At 54.2% G+C, this 17,409-nt stretch overlaps 1 protein-coding gene across 1 annotated transcript in view; it reads right to left on the bottom strand.

Moving 5' to 3' along the window:
* The window catches only part of EXD3 (exonuclease 3'-5' domain containing 3), a 247,437-nt gene that overhangs the window by 149,071 nt on the left and 80,957 nt on the right, over window positions 1–17,409 (bottom strand). Inside the window, exons 15-18 of the mRNA XM_054393212.1 lie at window positions 15,739–15,905; window positions 12,583–12,753; window positions 4,976–5,029; window positions 2,461–2,592 (exon numbers count right to left, since the gene is read on the bottom strand). Coding sequence (XP_054249187.1) covers window positions 2,461–2,592; window positions 4,976–5,029; window positions 12,583–12,753; window positions 15,739–15,905 — 524 coding nt within the window. The remainder of the gene's footprint in view (window positions 1–2,460; window positions 2,593–4,975; window positions 5,030–12,582; window positions 12,754–15,738; window positions 15,906–17,409) is intronic.

Raw genomic sequence — 17,409 nt, forward strand, 5'->3', positions numbered from 1 at the left:
GGCTCACACTGCTCAGGCTCACACAGTTCAGGCTCACACAGCTCAGGCTCACACTGCTCAGGCTCACACAGCTCAGGCTCACACAGCTCAGGCTCACACAGCTCAGGCTCACACTGCTCAGGCTCACACAGTTCAGGCTCACACAGCTCAGGCTCACGCTGCTCAGGCTCACGCTGCTCAGGCTCACGCTGCTCAGGCTCACACAGCTCAGGCTCACACTGTTCAGGCTCACACTGTTCAGGCTCACACTGCTCAGGCTCACACAGCTCAGGCTCACACAGCTCAGGCTCACACTGTTCAGGCTCACACAGCTCAGGCTCACACAGTTCAGGCTCACACTGCTCAGGCTCACGCAGCTCAGGCTCACGCAGCTCAGGCTCACGCAGCTCAGGCTCACGCAGCTCAGGCTCACACTGCTCAGGCTGACACTGCTCAGGCTCACGCAGCTCAGGCTCACGCAGCTCAGGCTCACGCAGCTCAGGCTCACACAGCTCAGGCTCACACAGCTCAGGCTGACACTGCTCAGGCTCACACAGCTCAGGCTCACACTGTTCAGGCTCACACAGCTCAGGCTCACACAGCTCAGGCTCACACTGTTCAGGCTCACACTGCTCAGGCTCACACTGTTCAGGCTCACACAGCTCAGGCTCACACTGTTCAGGCTCACACTGTTCAGGCTCACACAGCTCAGGCTCACACAGCTCAGGCTCACACAGCTCAGGCTGCTGCATCTACCACAGAGCTTTCTGCAGCAGGGGTTTGTGTCTGTGCTTGTTCTTGTGGTATTTCAGCCACCACCAGGAAGAACTCTGCTGTTTTATGGAATCTCAGGGAATCCAGAAGGTTTTGTACAAGCTGTTTTGAAATACCACAAAGCCAGCATGCCACTACCCAACAACTGCAGTCTGCTCTGAGAGCAATAAACCTGTGAGGCTGGAGGTAACATCTTGTATGTGAGCTGGGGAAAGATCAGCCCCTGGCATGTCAGCAGGGATTAGCACCCTCCTCTCAGACACCCTGCACAGCTGGACAAGTCTCCTATCTCCCTAAGCTACAGATAACAGTTTCAACAGCAGGCAACAGCTCAGAGCCCTCACTATGCCTACACCATGCCTCAGGGTTAAGCAGTGAGACAAAAGCTCTTCTCCCCTTCCCAAAGGACTAAAGCAAACCACTCCACACAGGCTTGGGAAGAATGAAAGTTGAAATGGTAGCATCATTCATGACTACACACAACAGCACAAAAGCAGAGAAAAATCCATAGTCCTCCAAAAACCTCCTTAGGCCAAAGCTTCAAACCAGACCAAAACCCCAGGCCTCAAATGTCACCCCCCTCCCCCCCATGCCTCTCTACCTCCCCATACCAAACCCAAGTGACACAGCTGGAAGTGCAGCCCAGGCTGCTCCAGGCCCCACTGCCCCACATCACCAGAGATAAGGGAGCCTGCATCAGGAAAGGGGCAGGGAGAGAAGGGGCTGGACAGCCTCTGCTGCTCCTTATAAAGGGCAGGTGCAGGCATTCTGGGAATGAAATAACAGAAGATTACAATTTCCAGCCCACCCCTGGACCTATCCAGCCTCTGGAGGTCTGCTCTCTGTGGCTGAAGGTTCTCAAACCTGTAACAGCTCAGAGTCATCACTATTCCTACACCACCTGGGGGTCCCAGCAGGCCAGGAGACCCCACAAGCTCACCCAGAAGGCACTGAGCAGCCTCCCCTGAACAGCTCAGCTGCTGTCTCTGTTCCTAAGGGAAAGTCCTCTCCCAGCCAGATTTGCTGTTTCTCTCTTTAAGCACTGCTAAGATGAGAGGTTGAAGCTGGGAGCTGGTTTCTGTTCCAGCTCTTGGAAGGGCTGGGTTTCAGCCTGTCACTGCAGCAAACCCAGAGTGAAATTGGAAGAGATGGGGACCTGAGCTAACACAATTAACATTTCTTCTTAACAACAATCCACAGCTCCCCAGTGCCAACCAGGATCTGGAGCCATCAGCTAGCATGGACATGAATTAACTTGATAGCTTCTGGAAAGAAAATGTAAAATAATAAAACACACACACACAAAATTAAAATCCTCCTATTAAAGTAATTAAGTATTATCAGAATCACAGAGCCATAATTAAGCAGGGTTTATAATTAAACCAGCACGTCTCCCAGCAGGGAGCATAGCCACAGAGAGCCTCTAGTCTTGCTACTCATTGCCAAAATCCATGCTAGATCCTCCAGATCAGAAAAGCAAGGCTGCAAATGCAGCCCCTCTGCTCCCCTGCTCCTCTGCCTCAGCCACCAACGCTCCTGATGGATGTTTGCGCCCTCCCAGCTCCTCACAGCTTTGCAAGATGTTGCCAAAGTTCAAGCAGACCTCTTGGGAACCAAAGAGGAGATGCTGAGTGCAAGACCCAAAGAGCTGCAGTGGTGCCTGCTGTGCAGGGCAGCAGCTGTTAACAGAAACCAGCCTGGTCCTACCTGGCAGCGGCTGAAGATATCTGCCAGGGACACCTGGACGTTGAAGTGCTTCAGAACCTGCAGGGCCTGGTCCTTGGCCTTTTCTGAGCAGTTGACAGAGAAGCACCTTCCTTCTGCCACCTGGGACTTCAGCTTCAAAAGACAAGTTGTAAAACACAGAAGACAAGACATGAGTCCATGGTTTTGACCTAAGGCACAGAATCCTAGAGCCCTGGAATTGCTCTGCTTGGAAAAGCCCTCTCAGAGCATCCAGTGCAACTGTTCTCTAACTCTGCCAAGGCTGGGGGGAAGCACAGCCCTCACTGTGTCTTGAGCACCTCCAGAGATGGGGATTCAGCCACCACCCTGGGGAGTCTGCTCCAGTGTTTGAAAACCTTTTCAGTGAAGAAATTCCTTCTGATATCCAATTTGAGGCCATTTCCTCTCATCCTATCACTTGGTACTATGGAGAAGAGCCCAACCCCCACCTCCCTGCAGCCTCCTTTCAGGGAGCTGTAGAGAGCAATGAGGCCTCCCCTGAGCCTTCCTTACCCCAGACTAAACACCCTCAGCTCCCTCAGATGCTCCTCACCAGCCCTGTTCTCCAGACCCTTCCCCAGCTGGACACACTCCAGCAGCTCAGTGGAGGTCCTTGGAGTGAGGGGCCCCAAAGTGAGGACACCACACGAGCTGTGGCCTCACTGGTGCTGAGCACAGGGTGACCATTGTTCCCCTGCTCCTGCTGGCCACACCACTGCTCATCCAAGCCAGGATGCTGTTGGCTTTTCTCGGCTACCTGGGCACACTGCTGGCTTACATTCAGCTGTCCTGGTTGAGGCCCAGCCAGCAGCCAAGACTCCTGCAGCTGCTCACACAAATATCCCCACTCCCTTCCCTTGGTGGGATGGGAAGGAGAACTGGGAGAAAAAAAAGACAAAGCCTCTGAAAGTGCTTGTTCCACACTTACAGAGAAGGTTGTATCTGGGAACAAGCACGAGGGCAGTTCCAGACATCTTTAGGAACATCAGAGGGCTGCAGAACCTCCCTGTGGGGACAGGCTGAGGGAGCTGGGGGTGTTCAGCCTGGAGAAGAGAAGGCTCCAGGGAGACCTCAGAGCAGCCTTGCAGGACCTGAAGGGGCTCCAGGAGAGCTGGGGAGGGACTTGTGACAAGGTCTGGGAGGGACAGGATGAGGGACAATGGCTTTGAGCTGGGAGAGGGGAGATTGAGACTGGAGATGAGGAAGAAATTGTTGAGAGTGAGGCTGGGGAGACACTGGCACAGGTTGCCCAGGGAGGCTGTGGCTGTCCCCTCCCTGGAGGTGTTGAAGGCCAGGCTGGATGAGGCCTTGAGCAAGCTGTGCTGGTGGGAGGTGTCCCTGCCATGGCAGGGGGTTGGCACTGGATGAGCTTTGAGGTCCCTTCCAACCCAACCATTCTATGGACCCATGAACATGCTGAGCGCTCACAGGGAGGCGGGGGCAGCTACATTCATACAAAGGAGCCAGGCAGAGCCATCCTGCCCTCTCCTAGGGAATACAAAAGGGGAAGAACAAAGGGACCCAGACCTTTCCCGGGGCAGTGTTGTACACTGGGAAGCAGATCTTTTCCTTTTACAATTCCAAGACAGCACTTTGAAGCTAAAGCTTTGCCAAGCCAGGTTCTGCTGGATGCTGATTCACCACCTGCACCACAGACAGGACCAGAGCCTGGGCAGGGAACCCACAGCCTGGCACAGCTGCACTGCCTCAGTGTCTCATCATGGGGGAGTTTGCTTCAGTGCTCAGCTGTGAAGTAGGAAATTAGCAGCCTACATTCTGCAAATACTCCAAGTAGCTACTTGAGCAGTTGGGAGCTGTTCTGCTGATAGCTGGTAACAAAGGAGCCCTGTGCCCTGGCTTGTGGGCAAGCCAGGAGGGTTTGACCCTTCCAGATGAATTTCTGGGCAGTAAGAAGGTGCAGCAGGTTCCATAACACTGCAACCCCTGACTGACAGCTTCAGCTTACTCTGATTTGAGGTGTGGCTCACGAAGGGCTCTGGACACCTCATGCTGGGGGTAAGGTTGGGGTCTGCTCTGGTTTTTTTGGTGTATCTATAGGAAGGCAAAACCTTCACAGCTTCCACTGGGCCCCATGCTTCCATTCACTCTCCTCCAAGCACTTCTCTAAGTGTTGAAACTATGTCAGTGTGGAGCCAATCAGCAAACAAGAATCTTTGTGATAAAAGACATGGGAATCAAGCTGCCTTTCACCTGCCAGGGAGGCCAAACAGAAACACTTTGTTCTGCACTGCTTGGCTTTGATTTCCACCCCCACCTCCAAGGGACAGCAATCGCTCTCCCCACTGCTGCAGCACCGAGCAGACACCAAACCTCACCTCCAGCTTTGGCCATTCAAGACCATCAAGGTAGTTTTTAGTGCAGAAAACATGAAAAAGCCAAGCCAGCTGCTGCATTCCCATCTGCCTTCTCACACTGCACATCCCAGACCCCACCATGAGGCCAGGCCAGAGGCATGCCAGAAGCTCTGAACACTCACAGTCTGATACGGCAGCCCAGAGGTCAAAATGACTCTTCCGTCCCGCCGGGCAACCTGGAGAGAGCAAGAGGAGAATGAGAGGGGCTGGAGCCACCCTGCAGCCCAGCTCTGCCTCCAGCCAGAGCAGAATGAGAGGGGCTGGAGCCACCCTGCACATCCCAGCTCTGCCTCCAGCCAGAGCAGAATGAGAGGGGCTGGAGCCACCCTGCACATCCCAGCTCTGCAACCAGCCAGAGCAGAATGAGAGGGGCTGGAGCCACCCTGCAGCCCAGCCCTGCCTTCAGCCAGAGCAGAGAGAACATGGGCTGGAGATATCCAGCCTTTCTCTGTGGTTTCCACCTTCACCAGGCCAAGACCATCTGGGCCTGGTTCAGCAGCACACTGACAGCAGCTCAAGGTATGGTTGGCTCCCTGTGTGTCCCTCCCTGCCAATACTGCCTTGCTTCATCTGCTGGAATAAGCTACTCCTGCATCTGCACTGCAGATGGCCCAGGGAACTGATCCACCTTTACACAATCACATCAGAACCTTCTGTCTCTTTTTTTCCATTATCTCAGAGTAGTTCTGTTTGCCCCAGTCTGCTCCACAAGGAAGCCAGTAGTCTGCTTGCACAGCAAGGCACAGGGGAGAAGGGAGAAAAATCTCAGCAGGTAATTCGAGCAAAGCAAGGCACCACCCAGTGTCTGTCCTGCACCACCCAGTGTCTGTCCTGAACCATCCAAAGCTCTGCACCATTCAGTGTCCTGCACCACCAAATGTCCTGCACCACCAAATGTCCTGCAAGCTGTAGAGATGTCCCCAGGATGCTCTCTCCTCTCCTTAGCAACAAGGTGGTGACCCTGCAGCAGCCCAGGAGCAGACACAGAGCTGATGCACTTTTCCAGGCTGTGAAGAACATCCCCATCAGTTTCTCACCTCCTGACTTGCAGTCCTCTGCTGTTATCAGAAGTCCTGTGCTGCAGGGAGAGGTCTCTGCGCTATCAGGGGACTCCTTACCCACACTTCCGACCTTTGCAAGGGAGCAAGAGACACTTTCCAACCATTGGGTGCCAACAGGAGATATTAAATCTGGAGCTGCAGCTCTTCACAGGGATGAAAGTGTGACTGATCTTCCTACAATTACATAACATCCCTCCCCTCCTGCAGGAGGCAAACAGTGTCAGGGCCACAGTGTCAGAAGGGTTCCCATGTGAACCAACATTTCAGCTCTGCTCCTGCTGGCAGAGGCTGGCACTCTGAGGTGGGCACCAGGGGGTTGCCTCTTCCCTGCCTTGGTTTCTGTTGGAAGCTCTCACATTTTGCACTGTTTCCAGATGCATGTCACAGAGGTCTCTCTTCTGGATCAGACTTTGAGAAGCTCTCTCTGGATCACTCCTCAAGGCTGGCAGAAGGACACATTTGGGATCAAAGTCCTGCGGCACTCCCCAGACAGTCTGACAGCACCAAGCACAGCCAGGAAACAGCAGAATCAAACAATCCAAGGTCTTTAAACTCTCTCTTGGAGAGCTGTTCTCTTAAGACCCACTGGACCTATGGCAACATGAAACAAGTGGGAGAAAGCTCTGAAGGCACAAACCCTGCAGAGTCAGCTAAGCAACCCTTTTAAACTTTCCTTCCAGGTAGCTACTTCCCTCCCTTTTTTGTGCAGTCACTTTTTGGCTGCCAGTTCTGCACTGAGAAAGCCTTTGGCCACAACTTCTACAGCATCCTCCCACAGGTAAAATTCCCAGATTCCCTGCAAAATCAACCCTTCCTCTCAGCAAAGGAGAAAACCTCCAAGAAGAGGAACCTTGGCATGGCAGCAGACAGCCCTTGCTGCAGGCAGTCCTCCACCTGCAGTTTGGGCTCCTGACCAGCCCTGCCCACAAACCACCCTCACAGCACAGCACCCAGAGAGCTCCAGGAAGGCAACAGCAGAAGTCCACTGCAGTGACTTGCTGACAAGGGCAGAGAGATGTGAAATTCCTTTAGATGTGTGCTTCAGGGTGAGTCTGAGGAGTTCACAGCTGGAACACTCCACTCTGACTTCCCGCATCCAGGGTTAATTAGTGCAAGCTTGATAAATGCTCTTATCTAAATGGCTCTGCAGAGACAGGCAAGGAACATCACATAAAAGAGGAGAAAAGCAATAACTCTTGCAGCATGTTTTACTGCCTCTGGAACAACAACTGGGAGCAGCCTGCAGAGCCAGGAAGGCCATGAGATAGCAGACATCTGAGCAGAGCCAGGCAGGATACGTGCTGGAGGAAAGGGCACAACTCCTTCTTTCTCTCCAGAAGAAATAACAGGAGGCAGCACTGGGCCCATGCAGGAGCTGTGTGCTCAGAGAGGGCAATCAAAGGGAAAGGAGAAGCAGAGCAGCATGTTGGGGGCTGTGAGGGACTTGTGCCCCATCCTGAGTGCTGCAGAGAGGGCACTGGCCTGGGTTTCACATCTACTGGAGAGATGCTCTCAGCTCCCTCTGGGACCTGCTGGGCAGAAAGCACTGCCTAAGGACTTGGTGTTAGCCTTCAGCCCTCAGCCTGCCTGTCTGTTCAGCCCCCTCTCCTCCTGCAGAGAGGAAGGAACTCAGCTGAGTTACTGCAGGAGAGACCTGGCAGGGCAGTGACTGCTGAGAGAGGGCAGCCAGCCTCTATGCTTCCAGGCCAGCACAGGGCCAGGATGACTCCTGACAACCTCAAGGATCCTGAACTAAGGCCAAAGAATGTTTCAAGGAGCAGCAGCACAATGCTGCAGATTTGTCATTTCCAGGCTGCCAAGCCCATGCATGGCACGTGCTGGGCACTGCACATGTCCTTGAGGAAGCAAACTGCAGTGTTCTCTGGGCAGGGCAGCAGCCCAGGAGAGGCTGTGACCCTCCCTGCAGTGGCAGAGGTCACACAGAGATCCTCAGCACAGGCCAGGGCCCAGCTCAGGCAAAAAGGGAGCAGACAGAGAGCTGCAGGATGTGTCCTGGAAGAGCACCCAGACAAGGATCTCCTATAGAAGTGGATCACAAACCTCAGCCCAACCCTGAAGGCCCTTACCTGTTGTCTGAGGCTATTTTAAACCCAAGAGCTTGGGAGCTATGGCCACACTCAGCCCAGGCCTTGCCCTGCTGCTGCCACTTCAGCCCCAGACTTGTGTTCAGCTGGCCTGAAACTCAGCTGCAGAGTCACTTCCTGAGGTGGTCTTTAAGCACCAATCAAAACCAGTGACCCAATTCTGTTTCTCAGTGCAGACCCAGCTGCATCAAGGTCTCCAATGAACAACATTCTTCTGCTGACCAAACCTCAGAAGTGGTCTTGATCTGAAAAGTCCTTCACCTGTCCTCTGCCAGCTTACTGTGCAGAGTGGTGAGAGGCAAGAGGCTGCAAACCTGCATTCCAAAACGTGGAAGGAGGAATCCAAAGCTGAGATGAGGTCAGGGATGAGATTCCTCCATTACCTGAAGCTCTGCTCACTGCAGTATTGGAAGTCTCATTTGTGTTCCATGGCTCCAAAACAGACCAGGACAATTTAGATCCAGGTATGCATTGCTCTGCCTGGTTCCTGAGATCCATCCAAGCCTGGCTCTCCTCTCCCACTCACTGCCTCACCTGGGCTTTTGGGGCAGTAGGTGTAACCTTGCAAGGGAACATTCTCCACCATGGGAGCTGCAGAAAGCCAGTTCTGCCAGGCTGCTCCTTATCAGCACACCTCAGAAGACACCAGGGTTTGTCTTGGTGTGCAAAGCATTCTCAGAGGTGAGGATGGTTTTGAAGGCCAAGAGCACAGCCAGTAGAAAACCAATGCACAGCTCCACTGAAGGAACCTTGAGATTCCACCAGAGATGAGATCCTCTTCTTAGGATGCAGTGATCTAAGAGACTCCCAGAATTTTTCATAAGCTTCTGCTCTGCTCCTGAAGGATGCAGTCCTGAAGGACTCCACAGTCCTGAAGCCTGCAGGGTCTGCTCTGGTCACTTGGTGAACCATTGGAGGTTGCTTACCACTGCTCTGCCTGACTCTGCAAAGTGCAGAGAAAAGGGGAAGTCTGCTGAAACTTTCCCACCTCTGTCCAATTATCCATCTAGGGGGCCCAAAAGATAGGTTTCAGGTTCTGTGCAAAGAGAATTTTGCAGAAGACAGGCTGGAAGGCCTGGCTGGAGACACAGCAGGCACAGAATGTGACTTAAGTGAGGAAAAATGCATGAGTTGGAAAGAGAAGGTTGCTGGTAGGAGTGAGTCCAGATGCAGAGGGTAAATAACTCAGCTAATGGCACCTGCACAGACAGAAGGATCAGAGAGATGGAATCTCCACACTCTTTACCAGATGGAGAAGGCTCTGGGGAGACCTAATAGTGTGACCTTCCACTACCTGAAGAGAGCTACAATTAAGATGGAGAGTTTCTAAAGGCCTGCAGTGATAGAAGAGGGACAATGGCTTCAAAGTAGAGCAGAGCAGATTGAGATTGGATGTGAGGAACAAGCTCTGCACCAGGAGGCTGCTGAACACTGCATCAGGTTGCCCAGGGAGGTGGTTGAGGCTCCATCCCTGGAGATATTCAAGGTGAGGCTCAGCAGGGCTCTGGGCAACCTGATCTAGTGGAGGATGTCCCTGCTGACTGCAGGGGGTTGGACTGGATGAGCTCTGGAGGTCCCTGCCAGCCTTGACCATTCTGTGATTCTGAGATTCTCTGGAGTTGTTCTTTCCTTGGGATGGAGTCAGAAGCCCCTGCTGAGGAGGTGCTGGAGGCACACAGTCCTTCTCAGGAGAAGCCACCCTGCAGGGAGCCAGGCTTGGCCCAGGTGGACCACTCCCCAGAGCCTCCTATCCAAGGGGCAGGCCTGGAGCAGCACTGCCAGGTGAGAGATGGCCCAGGGGCAGCAGATGGTGAATGGCAGCACTCAGCCAGAGCCTGCTGAAGGCAGGTAAAGGACCTTGTCCAGCACAGCTGGTGCAGAGTCTGTCCCCAGCTGTGCACCTCCCTTCCCAAACACTGCTGTGCATCCTGCTGCAGCACCCAGGACATGGCCATCACACAGCACAACCACCCCTGCCAGCCACCAGAGGAGAGGGCCTGGGAGATGACCTGGCCCCGGGCAATGGCCTGGCACCTGAGCTTGGGCACAAGGCTGCTCTTCACACAGGGCTGGTGCTCCTGATCAGAGGCTGAAGTGTGTTTGGCAGGATTTGATTTTTTTCACCTCCAACACAAGGAGAGATTTAACCAGAGGAATTTTCAGGATGAATTTCTCCTGGATTTCCTCTCTTAAAGATTTTCTTGGCACTCAGGACAGGTAACTTCTAGTCAGTCACTTCTCCAGTCAGCTCCTAATTAATGACCACCAAATACACAGAATACAAACTGGTATCACACAGAATCATAGAGCATGGTGCAGGCTGGAAGGGATCTCTGGAGCTCATCCAGTCCAAGCCCCTGCTCTAGCAGGGCACCCACAGCAGCTTGCCCAGGAGCACAATGCCCGGGGGGGGTTGGAAGCTCTCCACAGGAGACTCCACAACCTCTCTGGGCAGCCTGCTCCAGGCCTCCAGCACCCTCACACAAAAAAGTTTCTCCTCCAATTCAGATGGAACCTCTTGGGTTCCAGTTTCTGTCCATTGCCCCTTGCCCTTCCCTGGGCACCACTGAGCAGAGTCTGGCCCCAGCCTCTTGCCACCCACAGCTTCTTTAGCTCTTGCTGAGCATTGCTCAGCTGCCCTCTGGGGCTGCTCTTCTGCAGGCTCTCAGCCCCAGGGCTCTCAGCCTTTGCTCCTCACAGAGCTGCTCCAGGCCCCTCAGCAGTTTTGCAGCTTGCCCTGGACTGTCTCCAGCAGGCCCCTGTCTCTCTTGAACTGGGGAGCCCAGAACTGGACCCAGGACTCCAGATGTGGCCTCACTGAGCCACAGCAGCTAAAGAGAGACAAGCAGGTATGGGCCACCACTCCTGGTATCAGAGGTCCTGCTCTCACAGGCCAGCAGGTCTGAGACTACAGATCTGGCCTGAGAAACTCACAGGATGACTGCTGTCTGAGACAAAACATTGGGCCAGTAACAGCAGCATGACACTGAGCAGGACCCAGGGCCCAGGACACAGGACACAGGACCCAGGCTTCACCTGCAGCCTGGCCATGGGGTCTGTCAAACCAGGCACTGCCACGTGTGCCATAGAACATAAAACCAATCCACTGCTGCCCAAGCACAACATCCAAAGTTCCCAGGCTCACAGGTTTGATCTGAAATGACAGAGGGGGAGGGACAAGCCCCATGTGCCTACCAGCACCTGAAGTCACTAAGGAGCAGCAGGAGTGGGAACAATGAGGAGCAACTGGCAGGTGCTGGAGGAGATATGGCACAGGAGGTGTGTGGCATGACTGCTAAAGCCCTGCACACACTGCTGCTCCTGGTGACAGCAGTTTGAGGCTGTGTTGGCACAACCCCCAGGCTGTCTGCCTTGCACCCAGTGAGCAGGACCCAAACCTTTCTCCTGCCACAGGGTGGTCAGCACTGGAGCCGCTGCAAAGCTGGGTGGGAGGACTCGTTTTCATCTGTGCTTATCCAAGCACTGATCAAAGGCTCTGCAGGGCAGTCACACTTGTGACAGTGGAAGGATGTTTGTCCAGTCACCATAGCAAAGGCAATGCCAAACATCCTGTTCATGGCACGGTAAGGTGTGGGGCCGGGGAGCGGCGGGGCGGCCCGGGGGAGGCAGCCAGCGCTCCTTTGTGTGACTTCTGCAAGTCTGGCAGGGAAGAGAGAGGAATTATTTCTGCAGGAGTTAGAGCCTGCACAGGATTCAGGCCAAGCAGGCAGCTGAAGAGGAAACATCCTGTGCACCAGGCTGGGTGATCAGTGCACATCTGACAGCCACACTCTGTGTGGGCTGGAGATGTCCAGTTCTGGCACAGCAGGAATGGAAAGGCACAGGTCAGGCCTCTGAGAGGATGAGGGTCAAAGCTGTTATGAAAGCAAGATCAATGTCTCTTGTGTGCTAGAGACTCTTCCTTTCCCAAATACGTCACTGCAAGTTGTGTTTGATCACCTCTGAGCCATCTCAGAGGTGGTTCTACAGCAATTTATTAGGGAACTTTTCCCTTTCACATTGAACCTTTTGGTTAGGGGCCTGCTTGGCTGACACAAGGCAGGCAAATGCCCTCTCTGGAGCCCAAACTGGAGTCCATTAGAAGCTTAAGTGAATTTTGGGTTCCTTTCTCTGACTTTTGGCTTGTGGCAAACACACCACCTCCTGCTCAGCAGACACTGGAGACTGCAGGTCACATCCTTACACTCTGCTGCTATCCTTCCAGTGACTTGGAGCATCCTGGCTGTCAATGACACAAACACAGACACAAAGCAGATTTGAGATGGCAGCACTCCCTGCTCCCCTCCTCTCTCCTGGAGAGGAAGAGCCATGCCCAGACTATTGCAGAGACCAGTGGATGCCAGCTGCCAGGTGGCATAGGTCCTCAGAGTGAAGCAGAGAGCTGGGTCTCAGCACAGGCACAGGAGGAAGCATGCCCTGGGCAGCTCCTGCCAGCTTTACCTGCTCAGAGCAAGTGACTAACCAGAGCCACTGCCCAGCAGGCAGCAGGCCTGGGAGCTCCAAACAGACAGACAGACAGACAGGCAGAGGCTCAGGACTGACCTCAGCAGCCTTCCTGTGGTCATCCTGGTTCTGCAGCATGCAGACGTCGACGCCGAGGCAGCGCAGGTAGCGGCCCAGGCCCTGCAGCATATTGTCACAGACCACACTCAGCTCCCGGGGGGAGATGGCAGCAGGAGGGCACAAGGTGGCCTGCTTGGGTCCTTGGCACTGCTACAGAAGGGCAAGAGATCCGTGATCAGCAGAGCAGAAGGCTGATTTCCAGTGCATTTGTGTTCCCTACAACCACCTGCCTGATGCAGCTGTGCCCTGCAACACCTCCAGCTCCTCCCCATGGCCTTCCTGCATTGGCCACCTGCTGCCAGGGCAGGGGGCTGCACGGGGGGGCTGACTCTGAATTAGCCTCTCACTCACTGGCACCCAAACTGGGGATCTCCAGCCTTGCCCTGGAGAAATGCCAGCCTGGCCTGCTGTGCCCTACAGAGACATCTCCCGGAACCCACAGAACTTATCTTCAGGAGTCTCTCTTCATTTCCCCTATCCAGGCAGGCTGCAATCACTAGCCCTGTGCCCCAGCCATGCCTTGGGCAGGGGATGTGACAGACAGGGGCAGAAACAGGTAGACAAAGCAACCACACCAGCTTTGCTATCTTTGGGAGCGTAGAAGTAGGCACTGCCTGGATTCTGTTTGTTTCATTTCAGACGTCTGCTGCTGGGGGAGTTCCTGCATTTAGAGATTCTGTCATTGGGAGGCTCCCAGAAGCACAACAGCTAAATTCATGGTGAAGGGAAGTCATTAAGGAACCTCCAAGGTTCAGCTTCTTCCTCCAGGATCTCCAATCAGTTGGGCTGACTGAAGGACACAGCTACCACCTCTGCAGGGCAGGGAGTTCCTGCAGCACTGTGGGTTGGAGACACCATGGAACACCCTACAGATACAGCTGGGCTGACCCTGGGAACTAGCTGAGATCCAAGAGCTCCATCTGTGTGGTGCTGCACATGGATGGTCAGAGGGCTGGAGCTCCTCTCCTATGAGGACAGGCTGAGAGAGTTGGGGAGAGGAGAAGGCTCCAAGGAGACCTTCTGGCCTTCCAGTATCTGAAGGGGACTACAAGAAAGCTGGGGAGGGACTTTTTAGGGTGTCAGGGAGTGATAGGACTGAGGGGAATGGATGTTAGGAAGAAGTTCTTCCCCATGAGGGTGGTGAGACACTGGAAGCTTCATCCCTGGAGGTTTTGAAGACCAGGCTGGAATGTGGCTCTGAGCAACCTGATGTGGTGTGAGGTGTCCCTGCCCATGGCAGGGGGGTTGGAACTGGGTGACCCGTGGAGTCCCTTCCAATCCTGACAATTCTCTGATTCTGTAATTCCAGAAGCTATGTGTCTGGGTAAGACTGGACTGCCACTGGCTATGAGAGGACCCTGGTGGATGCAGCTGTGCCTTGAGGCAGCAGAGTGCTGTGATCACAGATCAAGCTGACCCCTCAGTGCTGAGCTAGTTGGAAGACACTAACCCTGTGCTGCTGCTTCTGTCCAAACAGCTGGAAAGGAGCAGCAGCTGGCTCTCAGCTCGTGTTTATCCAATGGCCAGCAATGTCATATGCAGCTTTTTTCTCACGTTTCATGCCAGCAGAGAGCTAAAAACTTATAAAGGAGAATAATGTCATTAGCCCCACTTCAGAGAGTGGAGCAGCAAGCACTGGGAAGGAGAGCCTGGAGTCACACAGGACACAGAGGCAGCAGAAGTCTGCGTCTGTGAGTCCCAGTCCAGGTTTTACCAACCACCCCCGGGTGAGAGCCTGGCTGCACAGAGCACAGCTGACCCCAGAGTTCACAAGGTAATTCAAGCCTCAAGCACTCACTTCTCCCATCTCTGGGGCAGCCAGGCAGGTCTGTGGTAACACACAACATTCCCATGAGCAGAGGCAGATGAGGAAACTGCTGAGCAGCTTGGTGCTCCTCTCCCAGTGCTGGGATGCTGCACACTGCACACAGTCAGTAAGCAGGAGCTCAAAAAGGAGACTCTGAACCACAGCCGTGCAAGGGAGCACTGACCTCAGGAGCTAAACAGTTTGGGACTACTCAGGAGGATACCAAACCAGAGTGAGTGGTTTGTGCTAAAGTTTCAGAGGTGCATGCACAGCTGGGTAGCTGCATCTTAAAAGCAGAACTTCACTAAGAGAGGGATCAAGGTTCCAAGATGCTTGAGCAGAGTCATGCAGCTCCAGATTATGGCTGGTGGAGTTTTCATAGATCCACAGAACGGGTTGGGTTGGAAGGGACCTTAGAGACCATCCACTTCCAACCCCCTGCCATGGGCAGGGACACCTCCCACCAGCCCAGCTTGCTCAAGACCTCATCCAGCCTGGCCTTCAACACCTCCAGGGAGGGGACAGCCACAGCCTCCCTGGGCAACCTGTGCCAGTGTCTCCCCAGCCTCACTCTCAACAATTTCTTCCTCATCTCCAGTCTCAATCTCCCCTCTCCCAGCTCAAAGCCATTGTCCCTCATCCTGGCGCTCCCAGCCCTTGTCCAAAGTCCCTCTCCAAGCTCTCCTGGAGCCCCTTCAGGTACTGGAAGGCTGCTCTGAGGTCTCCCTGGAGCTTTCTCTTCTCCAGGCTGAACAGCCCCAATTCCCCCAGCCTGTCCCCACAGGGAGGCTCTGCAGCCCTCTGATCATCTCTGTGGCCTCCTCTGGACCCTCTCCAGCAGCTCCAGGTCCTTCTTGTGCTGGGGGCCCCAGACCTGGAGGCAGTGCTGCAGGTGGCATCTGGAGTACCCCAAGGCACAGCATTGCAGGGGGAGAGCAGTCAGGGAGTGTGTGGTGCTGGGCAGGGACAGGGACAGGCCCTCAGCTGAAAGACTTTTTTGATGGATTGTTTGCTTTTAACTTTGCAGACTTCTGCTCCAGACACAATGAAGGAGGCACTCCCAATGTGAAACCCAAATACAGAAGCTCAGTTAAAAGTAAAAGTAAGGAAGTCAGGGTTTGGAAAGCTCACACAACACCTAGAACACAGAATTCAACCCCACAGCAGCTTCTCTGCCAGCAGGGAGAGGAAGCTGTTTGCTGCAACAGTCCTGAGAACAGCCTGCAAGCAGGCATGCCAGGCATAGCTCATGGTGTGCCTGAGAGGAGGCAAGGTATGATTTGCAGGGGTCTTGAGCAATGTGCAGTGCTTTGAAGATGTTTACAAACCTGTCCAGAGGCTGAGGGTGCTTCTTGTTTATCCAGCTGCTTCTTTGCCCTGGCTTTTGTGCTTGGTTTTCCCCCCAGACTCTTGGTCAGGTCTGAACTCAGTCCAAAGCTCTCTGGATCCTTACAGAGTTTCTCATAGACCTCCAGCAAACAGTATGCATCTGAAGCTGAAAAGAAGGGGAGATGGGCCTCAGGTGGTGCCATTCAAAGGGAAACCTTTGCTGGTGCAAGGGACAGCTCTCACCTCTGTAAATGCCACTGCATGCAAGTGACCTGCAAAGGTCCAGCTCACTGCTGTCATACCCTGCACTCCTGATTCAGCAGCATCACAACCTAACACCAGACCATAGAACCACAGAACCACCTGGGCTGGAAGGGACCCCCCAACAGTGAGCAGGGATATCCTCAACTCGACCAGAAGAATCAAGGCAGAGGAGCTCACAGAGCAGCAGCCTCTCTGCTGCCTCTGATGCAAACTGTAGTGCATGGTGTCATGTAGCTTCAGCCAAGCCATGCTGCTCCCTGTACTGAGCAGGTCCTTGCCCACTGTGCATTCCTGCTGCTCAGCTCCAGGAAGCAGCTTCCCCACTGGCTGCAGCGTCCCAGGGAGTCACCGGGGGGCTGTTTGCAGCTCCTCCGCTGCCCACAGGCGGAGCCGTGCGGCTGCTGCTCCTGCACCCGGAGCTGCCGACAGCCCCGAGCCAGTTCTGCGAGTCCTGGTGAACAGCTCCTGTGGGAACTCTGTCAGCTCCGAGGGCAGCTGAAGCTCACGAAGGGAGCTGGTGCCCTTCACCGGGCTGACCCTTGATGCCCCGGGAAAAGATTTAGACCCAGACTGCTGACTCTGGGGTAAGAAGCAATAAACTCTTTTGGTCCCTCCACAGCAGCAGCTCTGTGCTCTGCTTTCTGACACCATCTCCAGCCCTGCTCTAACAAGCACTACCCTGCCACACACGGACAGGACTCTGCTTTCCCAGAGAGGCTGTGAAGGGAGACAGAAGGAAGTCAAATTTCTCCCTGTCCTTTCCCGAGAGGAGTTTGCACCGAGGTGATGATTCCTCAGCCCAAATCTGCAAAGCAGAGGAATTCTTTCACAAGGGAAATAATGAATCATGGACACTTTGAACTCCAACCACTGAAGCCACGTCTGCAAGAGGACAAACACAGCACAGTGCTGGCTGCTCTGCACAGGAACTGCACTGCACAGGAACTGCACTGCATAGGAATTGCACTGCACAGGAACTGCTCTGTACAGGAACTGCACTGCATAGGAGCTGCTCTGCACAGGAATTGCTCTGCACAGGAATTGCTCTGCACAAGAATTGCTCTGCACAGGAACTGCTCTGCACAGGAGCTGCACTGCACAGGAGCTGCTCTGCACAGGAACTGCACTGCACAGGAGCTGCTATGCACAGGAATTGCTCTGCACAAGAGCTGCTCTGCACAGGAACTGCTCTGCACAAGAGCTGCACTGCACAGGAACTGCTCTGCACAAGAGCTACTCTGCACAGCAATTGCTCTGCACAGGAACTGCTCTGCACAGGAACTGCTCTGCACAGGAGCTGCTCTGCACAGGAGCTGCTCTGCACAGGAACTGCACTGCATAGGAACTGCTCTGCACAGGAGCTGCACTGCATAGGAACTGCTCTGCACAAGAGCTGCTCTGCACAG

The sequence above is a fragment of the Indicator indicator genome, chromosome 28, assembly GCF_027791375.1.
Source record: "Indicator indicator isolate 239-I01 chromosome 28, UM_Iind_1.1, whole genome shotgun sequence".
Taxonomy (NCBI): Eukaryota; Metazoa; Chordata; class Aves; order Piciformes; family Indicatoridae; genus Indicator; species Indicator indicator.